The sequence below is a fragment of the Pseudochaenichthys georgianus genome, chromosome 7 (genome assembly GCF_902827115.2).
Source record: "Pseudochaenichthys georgianus chromosome 7, fPseGeo1.2, whole genome shotgun sequence".
Classification (NCBI taxonomy): Eukaryota; Metazoa; Chordata; class Actinopteri; order Perciformes; family Channichthyidae; genus Pseudochaenichthys; species Pseudochaenichthys georgianus.
Window position 1 is genome coordinate 14031734 of NC_047509.1, and position 18995 is coordinate 14050728.

At 40.9% G+C, this 18995-nt stretch overlaps 1 protein-coding gene across 11 annotated transcripts in view; it reads right to left on the reverse strand.

Moving 5' to 3' along the window:
• Positions 1-18995, reverse strand: part of LOC117449330 (membrane-associated guanylate kinase, WW and PDZ domain-containing protein 1-like) — a 100778-nt gene that overhangs the window by 34736 nt on the left and 47047 nt on the right. For 2 of the 11 annotated variants that reach the window (XM_034086943.2, XM_071203757.1), the window contains exons 3-10: positions 16260-16379; positions 6053-6241; positions 4703-4970; positions 4345-4392; positions 3994-4073; positions 3449-3487; positions 354-411; positions 128-237 (exon numbers count right to left, since the gene is read on the reverse strand). In XM_034086943.2, the coding sequence (XP_033942834.1) occupies positions 128-237; positions 354-411; positions 3449-3487; positions 3994-4073; positions 4345-4392; positions 4703-4970; positions 6053-6241; positions 16260-16379 (912 nt within the window). The remainder of the gene's footprint in view (positions 1-127; positions 238-353; positions 412-3448; positions 3488-3993; positions 4074-4344; positions 4393-4702; positions 4971-6052; positions 6242-16259; positions 16380-18995) is intronic. The other 9 variants (XM_071203755.1, XM_071203758.1, XM_071203753.1 and 6 more) reach the window with 8 other exon arrangements.

An 18995-nucleotide genomic window follows, 5' to 3' on the forward strand; every position in this document is an offset into this window, starting at 1 on the left:
GTTACAGAAGAGAGAAGGATAGCAGTCTGGCCAAAACCCTGGAGAGCACTGGACAAACTAGAAGGACATGACACTCACAGACATGAAGAAAGAAAGAAATGGTGCCGTGCCAGGGCAGGAAACGAACCTCGAATATACCGCTCACCTTCTGGAGGCTGCGGCTGCTGCTGCTCCAGGATCTTCTGACGCCGTGCCTCCACCACTGGGTTCTCATACTGGGTCTTCCTGTTTATATGACTGAGACAGCGTGGGAGAGAGTAAACAAAGGACATTATTATTTTCAAAAAAGACAGTTAAAGTATATAAAAGCGAAGATGGTCTTTTATTTGGAGAATTTTGACAAGCTGACTTACTCTACATAGTACACCCCGTACACTGGGTCTTCTATCCTTTCCCATCCTGGAGGCAGCTCTGAAATACAGATGAAACACAACATCAAGCACAGAAAGATCATTTCTCCTTGGTCATTAGCAGAGCAGAGTATGATCGTGGATTGACTCGAAATCATTCGGTGTATCAAACATGGTTATTAAACTACAGGTACAGTCTCCATAATGTACTGGATCCCTTTCCTTCATCGTATCTAAAATCTCTGGGTCAACATGATTTCTTTAGAAGATATTGTTTTGGTATGTTAGTTCGGAAACAAGGTTTATCAGGTTTTTCTGCCGTTATGGCACTTTGTTATCCTGTTTTACATTCTAACATTAATGCCAAAATGAGATCACTTTGATTTTTAAACTTCTCTATTTCACTGAATGTCTTGGATTCCGCCTGTGAAATAAACCTTACAAGAACTTATTTAATCCTCCCTTAAAAATAACACTTTTATCTCAATTGTAAAATCTGTTAAGAATCCAATTTCGAAGGATTATATCTGCGCCACTGGCACTTCTGTTTTATGATAATTATACCACTGCCACACACAAACACTTGTATTACAACTAAAACATTTAACAAAAACAAGGGGCCAACACACAAGTGAAGTCTGAAAATAGTAAAACTCAAGTGCTAACATCTGTATTTGGCGGTTTGTAATTCTTCTAGTAAATATAACCATATTATTCTGCTCAGCGCCACTACTCTCACTCTTTGAACACACCCTTGCACGCTGTTCACACACACCTAACCGCATTACATGGGAACAGGCAGACAGACGAATCCTATTAAACTGACACAACCCCATTAAGATGTTGGCATCTCAGTCCTCCTCCTTCTCACTGTATTCATTTTCACACAAAGACATTACCGCCTTGTTGGCTTCTCACAAGTCCAGTAAATACTTTAATGAGACTGGATTTCATGATCAATAATCACAGACTGTCTGCATCGGAGCAGCCAGCAAATGCAGCCGAAATAAACAAGGCTCAAAGCCAGACGTTCAAGGCTTTGTTTGAGGCTGGGCTTTTGATCCATTACAGGGTTGTTTGTGCTACCTGCAACTGGGAAATGAGCACATAGTTCAGATATGTGCATCTGCAATCTGATGTAAACAACTCCTGCAATTCATTGCGAGGAGCAGATGATTGTATTTGTAATATCAAAGGCAAATTGAGTGATCCCAGAGATAAAAACAAACTTTTGATCAAATGTTAAATCAACATGAGACACATGAGTTACAGAAAGTAAATATCTTAAAGTAATAAAACCGAGGGAGAAATACTATTTTGGCTCCAGTCAAAAAATGAATTTCTAGAGGAAAACATTTGGAGAGCAGAGAAAGAAATGTTATAATGCCAAATGCCATATTGGAAATGCTATTGGCAAAATACACAGAACTAGGTTACGATGGTCAGGTTTACGTCACATGGGGTCATAAGCCCTCTCTAAACATCTCTGCTCTGCAGGAAAATGGGGAAAATGCTTTGTGCTTTAAAGTGAATTTGTTTTCCGTAAACACATTTGTTTACAGCAGGGGTGGGGAACCTTTTTCCTCTCAAGGGCCATTTCAATGTTTTCAACATCCTCCGAGGGCCATACAAATTATTGACCTCTGCTTAAAAATACTAAAATCACAGCCCACTCATTTCACCTTTCTTTCATGCTGTGCAAAGAAAAAGCAACCTCTTAATCCAGATATCTTGCCATGACTCACGCATGCACGTGCACGGTTGTGGCATGACCACCAAAACAGAAAGATATGGACACAAGATGTGTGCAAATGTATTTAGACTCCTGTGTGAACATGATTTAAGTGTGGGGGGGGGGGGGGCTAATCTCCTCTAGGGGGGTTCGGGGGGCATGCTCCCCCGGGAAGATTTGTTTTTTTAAATGTTGAAGTTAAAAGCATCAATCTGGTGGACTTTGAGAGCAACGTTAGGAGATCTATGGATACATCTCTCAACACCCAGATGAAACAGAACTGGAAACAGATTTTCTTTTTCTTTATGGGTATTTTACAAATCACTCTCCTTTCAAACGGTATTCTTGTTTATTAATAACAACTTTTTTTTACTGTCATATAGCATTTTATACCCGTTTACTTTATTCTCTCATTTGTTTTATAACTATAATGATCATATAAAGATGTGCCTTTACCTCACTGGTTGTAGAAAAAGCTTCTTATATTTGTTAGCATAGCTAGCTAACCAGATGCTAATAACAACAAAGTTATTGACTGTTTGACAGATGAACAGATCGCCACTGGGTTTTCAACTAAAGACACAGCCACGCACAAACTGCGGCATGTGTACGGCTCCTTATGGGTACTGCAATTTTTGGAAGTGCAGGAGCGGAGCGGCGTTCTGGTGCTCTCCGTCAGAACTGCACTCCTGTCAGACGAGACATATACCACGTGATGACACGTTAGGCTTGTGTTGTGTTCAAGGACCCTGACCGTGGCCAGGAAAAACAGGCACTCACTTGTTTAATTATTTTGCGGTCTAGATTTCTTTAATTTTTTTCTTTTTTGCGTGTGTTTATAAATTACCTCGAGGGCCACACCAAATGGTCTCGCGGGCCGTATACGGCCCGGGGGCCGGAGGTTCCCCACCCCTGGTTTAAAGTCTCAGCAATACATCATTTGTGTATCCGTAAGGTCTAAGAAACAACATATTCAATCCATCTTTTAATAAAACCTGCATTGTTTACATTACTTGCAGTCTTTTCTATTTTTTGGGTCTGCAGCTGGTACAAATATCCTCCACTCCTCTGCTTGTAGCATGCAAAGCAGGTACTAAATGGTAACATCATCACATTGCTGTACGGCTCCTCTTCGCAGTCAGACGGTCCTTACATTTCTTGCAAATGTTTTCCTGCCTCAAAGTTCACTAAAGAATAATAAAGAAGCCTCCATTTCATTGAAGCATTAACAAAATAAATGGTATAGCAGCTTTTAGTGCAGCATGACAGAGAAGGTCAACATTCAGAGATCAACATAACTGTGTGATTTACACTGATAAACCTTATTAGTCTCAACAACACTTTTATTTAAACACAAAAGTATTACCTATATCAGCTTCCAGTTCCTCCGTATGTATTCCTTCTTCTCCAGAATTAAAAATGAAACAAAGAATAGAAAATAAAGAATAGAAAAGGGGATGCAAAGCAGAGGGGAGGTGGGTTGGGATGGAAGAATCGAAGAGCAAATAAAGAAGGAAGTGACAGTCCAGAGAAAGGCAAAAAGAAACCCCTTAGTTTCAAAACGTACAGTAACAAGATAAAACAGCCTTTAAACAATCCTGTGCAATGTGTGCCACTTTAAATCTCGCCACATGATGGTGCAATTTTTCAGTATTCTGAACTGTGCTCAACACAACTGTAATTTGTAATTTATCAAACATTTTGTTGTTTATAAGATCATTATTAGTTATCTTTTTATTTGCTAAAAAATCAATCTGTAGGTTTCACAGCAAATTAGTTACAATGTCACCACTCTGTAACAAGGAGGAGCACATTGTTTGAGACCTCACACACCACCTACTGATTCCTGAAGCACTACGCTGAAGTGCTAAATAACTTTTATTGCGCAAAGGATGTTGTGTAGAAGCTTACCTTCATCATCGCACTCTTCTGGCCGTGAGGCTTTGTCTCTACACCGAGGATCCATCCATGATGTGGTCTTTGTGTTGTGGCTGAGAGGAAACAAACAAGACAACAGAATAATTCAACACAGGCTGTCACACCGAAATATAAAAGCACAGCAGGGGCGCATGAATGCATCAATAAGAATTAGAAAGTAAACCGCGTCAGCAAGTTTACAGAGGACAGAAGGCGCCTGCTGTAAGAAGAAATGAGAATAATGGAGCAACACAAGCAGGATATTACCAATAAATGACCTGACTTTTCCCTCTATTTGTTAAACAAGAACATACTGTAAATCAGTGATAGCAGAAATAAACATACAAGCTCTGAAAATACACATCCATGTCCTGGTGGTGTGGCTTTGCCGTGCTGCGGAGAGGACAGAGAGGTGGAGGTAGTCAGGTGATCAGGATGTGATCTCCTTTAGAGATCGGGACATGCAGGGATTAACAGGAAAGCAGTGGCACCCAGGGGGCTGGGCAGGTTGGCTGGGGAGGCCTAAAAACCAAATCATGGGGGAAGACAAGCCACTGGACGAACAAAAGGGATAATTGTGCAGGTAAAATACAGAAAACACAAACTAGGGTATGGGCTACGGTGAGAAATGCTTACTCAGGCAGTGCAAAGAGTGTGTTGCAGGAGATAAAACTTTGAAATGTTGCAGGCTGTTGATACATACTCTATGAAGTAAAGTTCTCCGCTCTCAGTGTAGGCCATCTCCCAGTTTTCAGGCAGAGGTCCCTGCGGGTCTTCCGGAGAGACCTGCGGCTCTGCGAGGGTCTGCTGCCCACTTTCTGAGGTGGAGGCGACCGCATTGTTCAGACCACAGGATGGAGCATTGTCACGTGCGGGGTACGGCCGGAGGGTGCCGCCGCGGCTCTCGTCCTGGTCAATAGGGTTACCTGTGCACAACAAAGGAGAGGGGAAGAGACTACGCACTAAAGATCCTGGGTAACACAAGGAGCACAACACGGAACGACAACAAAAAAGAACAAAAAACACAGTTTATGTTTTTGCATGCAAGAAAAGAACAGAGGAAATAAGCAGAGATGCTATAACTTTAATCACACCACATTCCCCTTCCCCCTGTCTTAAGTTTGGCCCCCTGCCCATATCTAGTGTACTCAAAGGGCCCCAGGAATATGCTAATTCTTCCAGCAACAGTCTTCCCCAAACTCTTTTGACCCCCACCCTGTTTTACCTCTCTGCCCATAAGCCTCTTTCTCCTAAGGCTAGCTACCACAACCCCCCACTCCCCACTCACTCCCCAGTTCTGGCCCAATGTCCTCCACCACTTCCGTGGGCCTTTCAGGATTTTTATCAAATGCTAATTCAACACTCTCATAGCCTGGCAGGGGGACACAGAGAGGGCATAGAATCCCAGCATCAAGAGAGAAACATAAACCAGGTCTTGCTATCAAAAAACAGGATAGAGCTTAAAGGCGACAGAAAAAGAGGGAAAATACTGACGCTTTGGCATACTGTAGAAATCACAATGTTTCTTATTTTATATATTATGGAACTGATTGAAATGCATAGGATGTTAGCAGAATGCTAACATGTATTGGAAACTATGTGGTTTGAAAAAGCAATAATACCTGAGAATGACATTCAAATTTGATGAACATCCTAGAAGTAATTAAATGAGCAATATCAAGAGAAGTAGATACAGCTTGGAAAGGATTTGAGGCCTGTAGCAATGAGAGAAAATGAGTGTATACTGTAGTGTACTTCTTCCCCCTCTACACCCCTCCTCACAGGCAGATGGCAGTGTTTGGATGCTCACAGAAAAAGGAACCAGCATCACAAAGACATGATGTAACCGCCAGACACCCAGCACCGTACAACAGAGGAGAGAATCATAAACACACACACGTTATCTCTCTCCTTCTATATCCTTAATCTTGAACATTCACACACACTCCTAAGCAAGCATCCACTCAACACAGCACAGATGGAGAATACATGCACAGACAAAGAGAGCTGCAGAAAGTTTAGGGAGGCTGGAGAGGTGGAGCGACGCCCTCACCTGTAAAACTGTTGTTCATTTCCGTGGCCTGGTCGTCATCCTCGTCGTCAGCAGGCACTACTCGGGCGTTTTGCATGTCATTGTAGGACTTGGTGCGCTTTGGGGTGGACTGCTGGGAGCCTGCATCACTGAGAATCACTGTCCCACTGATGGGCTGCCTTGGCGGCTTGGGGGTCCCATAATAGTTACCTAGGCAACAAGAAGGACATTAGCATGCTTGAGAGAGACACAGAAGGAGAAACCGAGACAGAGAGAGGAAGCCAGGGATAGAAAAGAAACAGGCAGAAAGGTAGCAGGCAGAGAATCTATGAAACCTCATAATCTGCGCTGGATCACAGTGTGATCATGAATCCTGGAAAAAGCAGCTGGTGAGAAAGCAGAACTAGATTGTGTTCGAGGCGTCAGAGCTTCATTGTCTGGACCCTGAAAGCATACTTAGCAAGAACAATGGCCGACTCACAACAGCCAGCTTGTTTTTGTAGCTTTTTATGACTGAGAGTCTTGTTTTCAGAGGCACAAACAAATACTTCATTAAGTCGTTATCCTGTATGTTACAACTCTATTCACACATTCTTTATAGATATGAGAGACGGAGACATCCTGGTGACCTAGGGGTCCGACAATATCATAGAGGCTACATTTAAGGAATAATTAAACATTTGGGGAAATACCCTTTATTGCTTTCTTGCCAATAGTTGGATCAAACGATATAAAAAAAATGCTAGATCAATACCACTGTCATGTCTGTTAATTAATTGATGCAAGCAGCAGCTGATTAACCTGGTTTAGGATTAAGGCCCCGTCCACACGAAGACGATATCAGTTGTATCTGCTAACGTTCTTTATCGTATAGACGGTTCGTCCACACAAAGCCGAAACGGAGCCGCGGATTCAGAGCCCGAAAACGATACACTTTGAAAACGGCGTGGGTAAGTCTGGAGACGAAACCCTTGCAGCTCCGTGTGTACCATGGATGTATAATAAGAACTGGATACAGCGTCGGAGGAGGGGTCTCGTTCTTTCGTATGAGAGCTGCTCATAGCGTGGTGCAGTGACGCGTCCTAAAACCCAGAAGTGAGTTAGCATTTTACCACTACCGGTTCCCTCGTCTCAGAGTCAATGGGATTTCTCCATAGGATTTCGGAAAATAGCTCGAAATAAGGTCTGTGGTTGACACAAATTTAAGAGACGGATCACGTTTTGTTCTACGACATTAAATACATCAGCAGTGACCACACTGGTGATTTTTGAAGAGTGTACGTGTCTGAAAAACGATGGTTGTTAACAAGTGGCTGAATAGAGTGGTGAAGTCACGCCCATCTACTTCCGGTCCATGGGACCTTATTTCGGAAAAATAATGTATTGAAGTCAATGGAGAGAGAAAACGTATCTTTCGATCCCGTTTGAATTGTGCCATGAATTACACATATGATGTTTGTCAATCTTAAAAAATAATTTCCATGTCAAAAAAGTCACAGTTTGTCGTAAAACTGTTGAAATATAAGACTATGAAAAATACGCAACGAGAAAGACTACAAATCCCAGAGTAAGTAAGTGATGTCACAATTATTTTCCTCCACTAAGAGATAGCTAAGATCAGCGCCATATAGATATAATCTATCTATATGGCGCTGGCTGAGATAAGATAACTTTAACAAGATGCCTGTGTGCTTAGTACCAGGTTGTTATCATACCAGCAATGGGTCTTGCTCGTTCTTTCGCTTCCCGTCTGATAAAAGGACCAGGGTTGCGGTCAGATAATCAAAAAATCAGCTCCTATCGTCTCTAACCCTATCGTCTATTCCTTGACCTCTGAGTGAAACGTCACGGGGTTAAGGGATAGTGGATAGGAGAATTCAAAAGGATTTAGGAGAAGAGACTGCGGTACTTTAGAGAATCCGACTGCACTTTCACTATCCGACGTGTTTATGATGCGCCAGTGGACGTCATAAATGTGCGTCTGCTTCTGTAGGGAAACTATGGAAACTACAGTTTTCTATACAGCGGACTACAACATGGATGTTTAATAAGAAGGAGCGACTACTGTAAACTCATCTAGAGACTCTGCACTGTGCTCTGATGCTGTTGTGTTATGCTTTATGAACGTGGACAACAGAGAAACATATTCTTCATGACCAAAGTTGGAATTGAAATAAAAAAGGAAAGTGAAACTTATGCTCGTCAGAGTCGTCACCCTCTTCCTCCGGTCCACATTAATACAAATTATCTCAATACGTATTATTGTATGAACTAAAGATGTAAAATAAATACAAATGTATTTATTTTAAACGTTAGTCCTTAACATCTATCACTGTGTACATCACCATTCAAACATCTTTTAAAAGTTTAACAAACCGCACACAGCTCAGTAATGACTGTGAGATGTTGACTTTATTTGATCATTTCAGTAAAAACTAACATTCATATTTCTCTTTTAGATTATAAAACTGATGAACGTTCAAAACAAAGCACTTGGGCAACTTACCACATACGTTTTAAAATGCTTAATAAGCACCGTAACTTTCATGATATAATTTCTCGGTGAACGTGAGCGGCCGACTGTTGTGTGACGGTAAATGCTGCGACTGCAAGACATTGTGGGGCAGCACTTTCTCCTCTCCTTTCATCAAGGGAGGTCCAGTGGTTCCTAAGCTAAAGGAGGTTATAAAGGAAGTTTGAAGCCTCCTTTCCGATCATCTAGAGCAGTGTTTCTCAAACTTGTTCATACCAAGGACCACTTAACCATTAAAAAAACACTCGCGGACCACCTAACTCCACAAATATCCCAAAACACATCGTTTTCCTAGAACAGATTATAAATCGCCTGAACATGGTACGAACAGGTGGCAACATGTGTGACGAAGGTGTTGCCCTGGGCTATATCATGCAACAGAAAGTGAAACTTAAGCTCACTCCATTGTGGAGATATTCCCGCGAGAGTGCGGAAAACTTAAATGTATTTATTTATTTCAAATGTGAAATTTTACCAATATACTCACGGACCACTAGGGGGAGCTCACGGACCACCAGTGGTCCGCGGACCACACTTTGAGAAGCACTGATCTAGAGCAGTGGTCGCCAACCAGTCGATCGCGAGTGTGGTGCGGGTAGATCGCGGAGCGTTAAAAAAAAAAAGTAACAAAAGAAATAAAAATAAAATAAAAATAATAATGTTTGAAAAATACGTTTTTAGATGTAAACCTATCATCCACCACCCCGTTAGCAGGTGCCACTTGATTGACGTATATTTGAGACACCTCAATAATATAATACATTAACCGTGCTTTACGTGAACCTCATCATGACACAAGAGGACGGCAGGACTGCAATTTCCCGTGTTCAGTGAATGCAACAGAGGCAAGTCACCAGACCAATCAGAGAGTTGCATGGAAATACACGTGTGCTTGTGTCATTCAAGCTCGGCTCTGTGTGTGTGTGGCAATAGCGCATTTAGTGTGATAGAGAGAGAGGGAGAGAGAGGTGATGTTAGCATCTGGTTAGCTAGGTCATTCCAGAATTGGAGGACATTTCATGTCCCCCATATAAAAAATCTAATAATCCATGCCCAAAAGGCTAAAATATGCACTTGTTGTGTTAAACATACTTGTCTTGAGACAAAATGTATATAAAGTTGTAGAAAAATCAAATGATCAAATAGCTCTTGAACATCCCCTAAAATGGCATTTTTCTCTTGTCCCCGCTTCTTGGTGACCAACTTGCATGTCAAATATAACATTTAAAATAGGGATTTTATTTACTTTTTTTGGTATTATTCTATTGATATATGTCTCTTGTAATGGTAAAATCAATTTGTTAAATCATAAACATATTTTAAATAACAGTAATTTTGCACAGAAGGTGTGTCCCTCAACATGCGTTCAACCCTGTTACCCAAACCTTTTTAGATTGGCAGAAGAAGTGAAAAAACTGTAAGTCAGATGACACAGTGGAAGTGACATCAGCAAGCCATGTGCTAGTGCCATGGGTAGACCAAAACTAAGTCCTCTCTTTTATTTTTCCGATTTTTACAATATTTTCAGTCTTAAAAGAGTGTGGCACTCTGACCCACTCAACCCTGTTACTGATATTATCAGAATAAAGCATATTCATTTCAAAGTTATCTTTCTTGCATTAGATATCCAAGTTTGTCCTTGTCTTGAAAGTAGCATTACATCTAGCAATAATTCCTGAGGTTAAAGCTCAAATTAGCATTGATTTTCAACCCTGTTACTTTCAACCCTGTTACTGTAATTAGAGTAACAGGGGTAATTCTTCATTGGAAAATATACATTTGATGCCTAGCTGGGCAAATCACTTTTTTTGATGGTTTATTATCTGTTTTTCCTAAATACATAAAAAAAAATGATAAAATAAAAGGTTCATTTTAAAAAAATGTTGGTGTCTAAATTGTCCTCCAATTCTGGAAGGAGCTGTTCCACAACAAGCTGGAGGAGAGTCCTCCCCTGTCAGACTGAGGGGCTCAGGTGAGCTAAAGGACTCTCTGAGTGTTTAGAACGGTTTTGTCACAAATTATTCAAAAGATTATTTTCGCGGCACACCTTCATATGATCATTATAGTTATACAAACAATAAGAGAATAAATGAAAAACAGGTATGAAATACTATATTGCAGTAAAACAAGAATACAGTTTAAAAGGGGAGTGATTTGTAAAATATCCATAAAGAAAACGAAAATCTGTTTACAGTTGTGTTTCATCTGGGTGTTGAGAGATGTATCCATAGATCTCTTAATATTGCTCTCAAAGTGCACCAGATTGATGCTTTCAACTTCAATATTTAAAAAAAAAGGAGAGGAGGACCCCCCCTAGAGGAGGTGAGGTCTGCCCCATTCATAAAAAATAGCACTTTACCCCTGCCTATATGCCGTGAGCTGATTATGGAGCCTTCATCGTAACAGTAATTCAGATGCAATAAGCCTATATAAAAGGCCTCAAATTGGAAGCACTGTCTGGGCCGTCTTTTTCACTCAATTCTGCAATAGGTAGATCTTGCCTTTCACCTAGGCCGAGGTCGGTGATCTTGGGCTTAAAAAGGTTGGTGACCACTGATCTAGAGAATTCGAACGGCACTTATCATGGCTGCCACTGAGGGACTTCCGGGTAATTTCGCTCCGTTAGGAAGGTTCCTAAGCTAAATGGACTATTCGACTTCAGCCCTGGAGTGGCTGGATCAAGTTAGCTACCTAGCTAGTAGCTAGCACGTTATGAAGTAACATTAAGTAACCCAAAATGTTAAACGGTAAGAGTAGTAGTCATATTTCGTGAACCCTTTGAAGAGTACTGTCACTGGTGTGATCATTCTATAATACACAATTTAAGCCCGGGGTAGACTACTTCATGCTATCTGCATAAATGGTTGACATTAAACATTAAAAAGACCAGGCTGTTCAGAGAGAATCAAAGGAAGGCAGGCAGGCAGGCAGGCAGCTTTGCATGACATTCTTCTGGACCTGTTTCCTTGTGGTGATAGTGAGGGTAGTCAATCGTTTTGTTGACAAGACAGTAGTGACGGCCATCTTGGTGACGTGTGTTGTTCTGCGAGACCAGAATGTAGTTCATTTAGCGTTTCACACAAACGAATGTGTTACTTTACAGTTTTACGACACATTTTTTTTTTTTTTACTTGCAAAATTATCTTTTAAATTGACAAACATCATGTGTAATTCGTGGCACAATTCAAACGGGATCGAAAGATAATCTTTCTCTCTCCATTGTCTTCAATACATCATTTTTTCGAAATAAGGTCCCATGGAGCTCCCCCGGAAGGGGAGGAACTTCGCCACTCTATAGGACTACAGAAGTTGTACGTCATTACACCGAACACGTAAACACACTTTGTTTTCCCTGTTTTGCTTGAAAGCAAGTACCTGCGCTCTTGCAAACTGTTAAAACAAAAGCTTCAACTTGTACAATTTTGAATCTGTATTCTTGAATATCGATCTTAAGTTGGCGTGCCGTTGAAGCAGCGATCCTGCTGTAGTTTGTTTATAGCAGGGGTGGGGAACCTTTTTCCTCTCAAGGGCCATTTCAATTTTTTCAACATCCTCCGAGGGCCGTACAAATTATTGACGTCTGCTTAAAAATACTAAAATCACAGCCCATTCATTTGGCCTTTCTTTCATGCTGTGCAAAGAAAAAGCAACCTCTTAATCCAGATACTTTACCATGATTCGCACATGCATGCACGTGCACGGTTGTGGCATGGCCATCAAAACAGAAAGATATGGACACAAGATGTGTGCAATTTAGTTTCCTATCAATGTGAACATGATTTAAGTGGGAGGGGGGACCTAACCTCCTAGGGGGGTCTGGGCCCGGCGCATGTTCCCCCGGGAAGATTTTTTTTTAAATGTTGAAGTTTAGTGCACTTTGAGAGCAACATTAGGAGATCTATGGATACCTCTCTCAGCACCCATATGAAACAGAACTGGAAGCAGATTTTCTTTTTCTTTATGGATATTTTACAAATCACTCCCCTTTCAAACTGTATTCTTCTTTATTAATAACAACTTTTTTTTTACTGTCATATAGTATTTTATACCCGTTTACTGTATTCTCTTATTTTTTTATAACTATAATGATCATATAAAGATGTGCCTTTACTTCACTGGTAGTAGAAAAAGCTTCTTATATTTGTTAGCATAGCTAGCTAACCAGATGCTAATAACAACAAAGTTATCGACTGTATGATCAGTATGACAGATGAACAGATCGCCACTGAGCTTTCAACTAAAGACACAGCCACGCAAAAACTGCGGCATGTGTACGGCTCCTTATGGGTACTGACATTTGTGAAGTCCCGGCCCGGAGCGGCGTTCTGGTGCTCTGCTCTCCGGCAGCTCTAAACCCCTGTCGGAGGAGACATATACCACGTGATGACACGTTAGGCTCGTGTTGTGTTCAAGGACACTGACCTTGGCCAGGAAAAACAGGTACTCGCTTGTTACATATTTTGCGGTCTATATTTCTTAATTTGTTTTCTTTTTTGCGTGTGTTACCTCGAGGGCCGTATCAAATTGTCTCGCGGGCCGTATACGGCCCGGGGGCCGGAGGTTCCCCACCCCTGGTTTATAGCATAACGTTAGCATTTTGCTTCTGGCGATTAGATTTATGATTCGATAAAAAAAAAGTAGGGTAGACATGTGGATATTATCCGGCTGAACAAAACGTGCATTTATCTAAGAGGTTCGTTTTCCACAGACCTTATTTAGAGCTATTTTCCAAAATCCTATGGAGAAATCCCATTGCTTTTTTGATGAGGGAATCCATGCGCTATCCATTACGTCATCCCTGCACCACTCTATAGAGTGGCGAAGTCCCTCCCCTTCCGGGGGAGCTCCATGGGACCTATGCATGGGACCTTATTTCGAAAAAATTATGTATTGAAGTCAATGGAGAGAGAAAGATTATCTTTCGATCCTGTTTGAATTGTGCCTCGAATTACACATATGATGTTTGTCAATTTAAAAGATAATTTTGTCAAAAAAATAAAAATGTGTCGTAAAACTGTGAAGTAACACATTTGTTTGTTTGAAACGCTTAATGAACTACATCTCTGGTCTCGCACAACAACACAGACGACACCAAGATGGCCGTCACTACTGTATTGTCAACAAAACGATTGACTACCCTCACTATCACCACAATGAAACACGTCCAGAAGAATTTCATGCAAAGCTGCATGCCTGCCTTCCTTTGATTCTCTCTGAACTGCCTGATCTTTTTAATGTTTAATGTCAACCATTTGTGCAGATAGCATGAAGTAGAAAAGATCGGCGACCGATGCTAGCGTTAGCATTTCAGCCACTCCTGGTCCTTTCATCAGACGGGAAGCGAAAGAACGAGCAAGACCCATTGCTGGTATGATAACAACCTGGTACTAAGCACACAGGCATCTTGTTAAAGTTATCTTATCTTAGCCAGCACCATATAGATAGATTATATATATATGGCACTGATCTTAGCTATCTCTTAGTGGAGGAAAACAATTGTGACATCACTTACGGGGATTTGTAGTCTTTCTAGTTGCGTATTTGACATAGTCTTATATTTCAACAGTTTTACGACAAACTGTGCTACTTAAGCCCCGTCCCCCGAGCTCCCACTCTCGGCTCACTAGAATGAATGGAGAGAAAAATAAATCTAGATTTGGCTTTTAGTGCATTCTAAAACTTTAAGGACCGATTTATTCTAATAAGGGCTATAAAATAGTTAATACTGGGTAGTTTATTTAGTTACAAACAAATTATCCACTAATTTACAGACGTCTCTTTCCCCATGTTAGTCAATGGGAAAAAGTATTTCTGGGCCCAGTGATTTCATGGACTGATACGGAAGTTGCAGTACCGCCGTTTGGACACAACGAATGTTGGGCACAGTCTGGCGCACTTCCTGGGGGCTTGGTGTGAACGCCCTATACGATAATTTCCTGAAACGATGACGCCATAGCCCGCCTCTCCTGCTCACCCCCGCGTCATTGCTGATGCGTTTCGCCAACAATAACAACAATGGCGGATCACAGGGTTGCGTTCGTGCTCCAGATGCTACATGATACAGATTTTAGTGCAAAAATCTACAGCTCCTCTACCACAACCATCAGCAACAATAATAATATAATATAATAATAATAATAATAATAATAATAATAGTCATCGGTCTTATTCACTGCTTTTGGTGTATTTTGTGGCAGAAGTACAGCGCCACTTACAGGCCCGGTATATGTACTACAGCGTCTCCAGTGTTTTTGTGTGGACGGACACGTTTCTTGAGCCGTTTCCGTGTGGACGGAAGACTTTTTTGAAATCGACTTCGTTTCGAAATCGGTTTCGTCTCCGTGTGGACGGGGCCTAAGAGTGTAATGTAAATGTGAAATTTAGAGTAGCTATCTTCTGTTTACAGTAAACAAATACTCTGTATTAAATAAATAATTCGGTAAAGGCCGAAGGCTGTTTGAATTGCGCTATGGATGTTAATGTCCTCTCATGTCCTTTTAACTAATGTCTCTATCAATTGTGTGGTTTTAATTTATCATTTATTTAAACAGGTTTGTCCTGTTGAGCTCAAATATATCTTTACCAAGATAAAAGCACATCTATTTGACTAACATCAAATGATCAGATAAAACATTTGAACCCACATTCTGCCCTCATAATATTTCCCTTTAGCTTTAATCCTGTTTAGGTAAACAATACGTTTAGGTTTAGGATCAGTCAGTAGAATAAACTATTCAGTAGGTGCAGAGAATCTAAAAGCACTCTTTCCCAATTCACTTCTTACTTTGGGAACAACAAAATACAGTATGTCCTGCAAATGGAGATGGTAATTTCCCTAAGTCACATTTGGGATAGGGATAAGACAAATAGTATTTTTACCAAGAATACAATTATAAATAAAACACAACAGTGACTGAAGTGGCATGTTAAAATAAACATTTCTCAAAAATACTTAAAACTGTGAGGGAATTAGAAGAAGGTACTTATAATCTAATCTTTTTAATACATATATATTTATTTTTCATAACACTCTAGGGTTACTGCAGTTATGATCAATAATCCAGTTTTCTGATGGTTATCTGGATGTCCACAGACTCCTGTGGACAGGTATTTGATATTGTCTGCGTGAAAGGGAGAAACATGCCAACAGCAGAAGCGGTGCCAAGCAGATTAATGTCACACACACACACACACACACACACACACACACACACACACACACACACACACACACACACACACACACACACACACACACACACACACACACACACACACACACACACACACACACACACACACACACACACACACACACACACACACACACACACACACACACACACACACACACACACACACACTAGACTTAGCCCTGCACAACACACAGGCTTGCAGACAAACACACATCCACCCACACACTCATGTTAACACACAGGTTTGTGTTGGAACGAGACTGCACAACACTGTCCTAATCAGAGTGAGAGGGGCAGATGTGGAGTGACCTGCTGTCTCCTGAATGCATCTCCCTCCACATCATGCACAGTCTAATCTGAATCAACTGGACCAAAGTCTTTCTGCCCGCCTGCATGTAGGAAAAAATAAATGTTGCCACGCTCATTGTATCTGTGGAGAATCAGGACACCTGCTCCATCATGAGTCACATGTAGGGTCAGTTGTGATCATCATCCTCACCGTCATATGTTCCTATTTCCAGTAGTGTTCCACTTTCCTCAAGTTCTAGGAAGTCCTCCACAGACAGGAAGTTGTAATCCACCCCTGGGACCTCTCCGTCTCGAAGGGGCCGGGTTGTACCTAAGGACAAGAAGAAACAGACAAATAAAGTTAATGTGGCTCCCAATAATACAAGTCAAATCTTATCGCTTTCAGTGGGCAAGTGCGATTTTTCCACCTTGAACCACATTTTTACCTTAGTTTAATAAGCCTATTATCAGTGTTAAAATGCATTCAGCATCCTAATATTTGCTCAGCTTTTCTGAGATTATCACAATCACAGGGAAACAGTCAATATGTGAGCTGCTCTGAAACCAAGAGGAAGTGATTGTAATAGCTATAAATACTATGAGAGGAAATTAACTGTTGCCTGCTAAGTCAGAGGATGAAATAAAAGGTCCCCATAGGAATCGTTCTTATTTTGTTATCAATCCATCAGTTTCTTCATGGTGATCGTGGGTTTGTAACACTCAAAAACATAATCACTTGAAATAAGTGTCGTAAGAATGTCAAAACAGTGCAAGAGGAAGTCACAAAACCATAGAGGGGTTGAGATCAAAAATGAAGGCTGAGTTATAAGATTAGTCTGGTTCTAGCAAGGGGCACTGGAAATGTTATGATCCTCGTCCAATTTGGCCTGATTTTGCCAGGGGCTGTTGTGCACCCATCAAGGTGGTAAATGATAAAGCTATTTGAGGCTCTACAAACAAGCCGGCATTAAACACATACACTAGTGGCAGATGCTACCATACAAGGTGCCACCTGATCATCAGGAGTGATAAACATTCACACGCAATTGCACCATTTCTGGTTCAGTATCTTGAGCAAAAAGATGCCATTAAGTAGAGTGCAGGAAACAGACAAAACCGACCCCATGATTGGTGGACGACCTCCTTACCTCCTGAGCCACAGGCTGTAGTTGATTGCTAAAGCTGCATTGCATCTGTTACGACTGCAATGCTGAACAGCTGTACTTAATATATTCTAGATGTCGTTAGGTTTAACGACAGGACTGTAAAAGCAGGCAATATAAACCAGCACGTCTCCTGGTCCTGGCACCAGAGAACATTTGAGGCATTGAAACTCATGACATTTGCTAATAGACTCTGAATCAGCCTTTGGATTAATTTCTGATAAAAAGCTCAACTCCAAGTAAAAAATGATTTGCAGGTATAACCACCTGAGTCTGATACCCTATAGGAGTTAATGATTTGTGGTCTGTGGTGTTTTTACTCATAGTTGGAACAGTTTGTAGGAGGAAGCTGACACCGGACAATGGAGGCATGGCCTATTGTTTCTCTGTCTTTACAAAGAGGAGATGAGAAGACAGGCCAGATGGTTGACCGAAGTTGTGACCCATCTGTGGTCAGGACAGGACTGTGTATGAGATATATGTATGTTTAGCTCAGCTTTTAGATGAATGCTTACACATCTTATCCCACAAACTTTTAGAAGTATTGGAAAAATGAGGATGCCAAACTTATGATTGTACACACTTAAGAATCAGAGATCAATTAAATATTTACAACTCCTTCTGAGTAGATATGAATATCTCTGCAATCCATCCAAAAGTTATATTTTATCAAGAAAGATATTAAGATACATCCTCTCAGGACCATATCTTTCTCCACAACATGTTCTGTCTATATGTATCTATCTGGAATCCATTTATATGTTGATATGTTGCATATATGTTGTAGTGAAAGCCAAAAGTTCACCAAAAACATTACATTTAATTCTCTGAGGAACATGAATATCAAAATTACAAATCAATCCAAAAAAAAAAGTATGTTGAGATATTTCAGTCTTAACCACGGTGAATTAACCTATATTACCAGCCCTTAATCAATGACACAATAATGATTAAAAACTGGTTAAAAACATACGTCAGAAAAACTGAAATGACAGTTCATCAGCCTTCAACCACTTTAACATCATCACTGTGTTCTATTCTAGACGAGTGAGAAAGCTCATGCTCGACATAAGACTCTTGTTCGAGTGTTTACTCTCCAATAATATGCCGTGAGCTCACACTCTGCATCCCTCAGGGTGCATGCAGCCCACAAACACCTGATAATAAGCAAGCCTTTACCGCACACTGCTCCGACGTCCTACACCTGCATTGCACTGCAAAGGCTTTTGTTCCCGCCATTTTAAAAATACTTCTCAAGATTAATTGAAACAGGATGATGTAAACTAGTCTACAAGAAATTGTGCTCAGAATGTGAACAACAAAACATAAGAGAGAATAAATAAGTGATGCATTATCTAACTGACTGTTTACAGCAGGAGCACACAGGCAAAGCTTGGTGTTCGCCTCAGTGGATCAGGATCAGATGAAAATGAAGTTGTCTGGGAGTTTGAGTCAGAGGACAAGGTGGTCCCACCATGGTGAGAGATGTTTCTGAGGCTCAGTGTGTTCTGATGACGCTGTCTGCTGAGCAGGGAATGGAGCTGTTATTCCAGGCTATTCCCCACAGTGGAGGGCTCTGATAGGATGACTAATTCTGGCGTGCCTGTATTACAGAATATTAGAGCTGAACACTTATTTTATGTTCTGTTATGAAATAATTTCTCTGAATGTTCCTTTTTAAAAATGTTTGCTCTTAAGAGATACTGCATCACATTTGCAGGGTTAATTTATTAAACATTTTAATGTCCTAATGTGCTTCTGGGTTAATTTGTATCTGCTTCAAT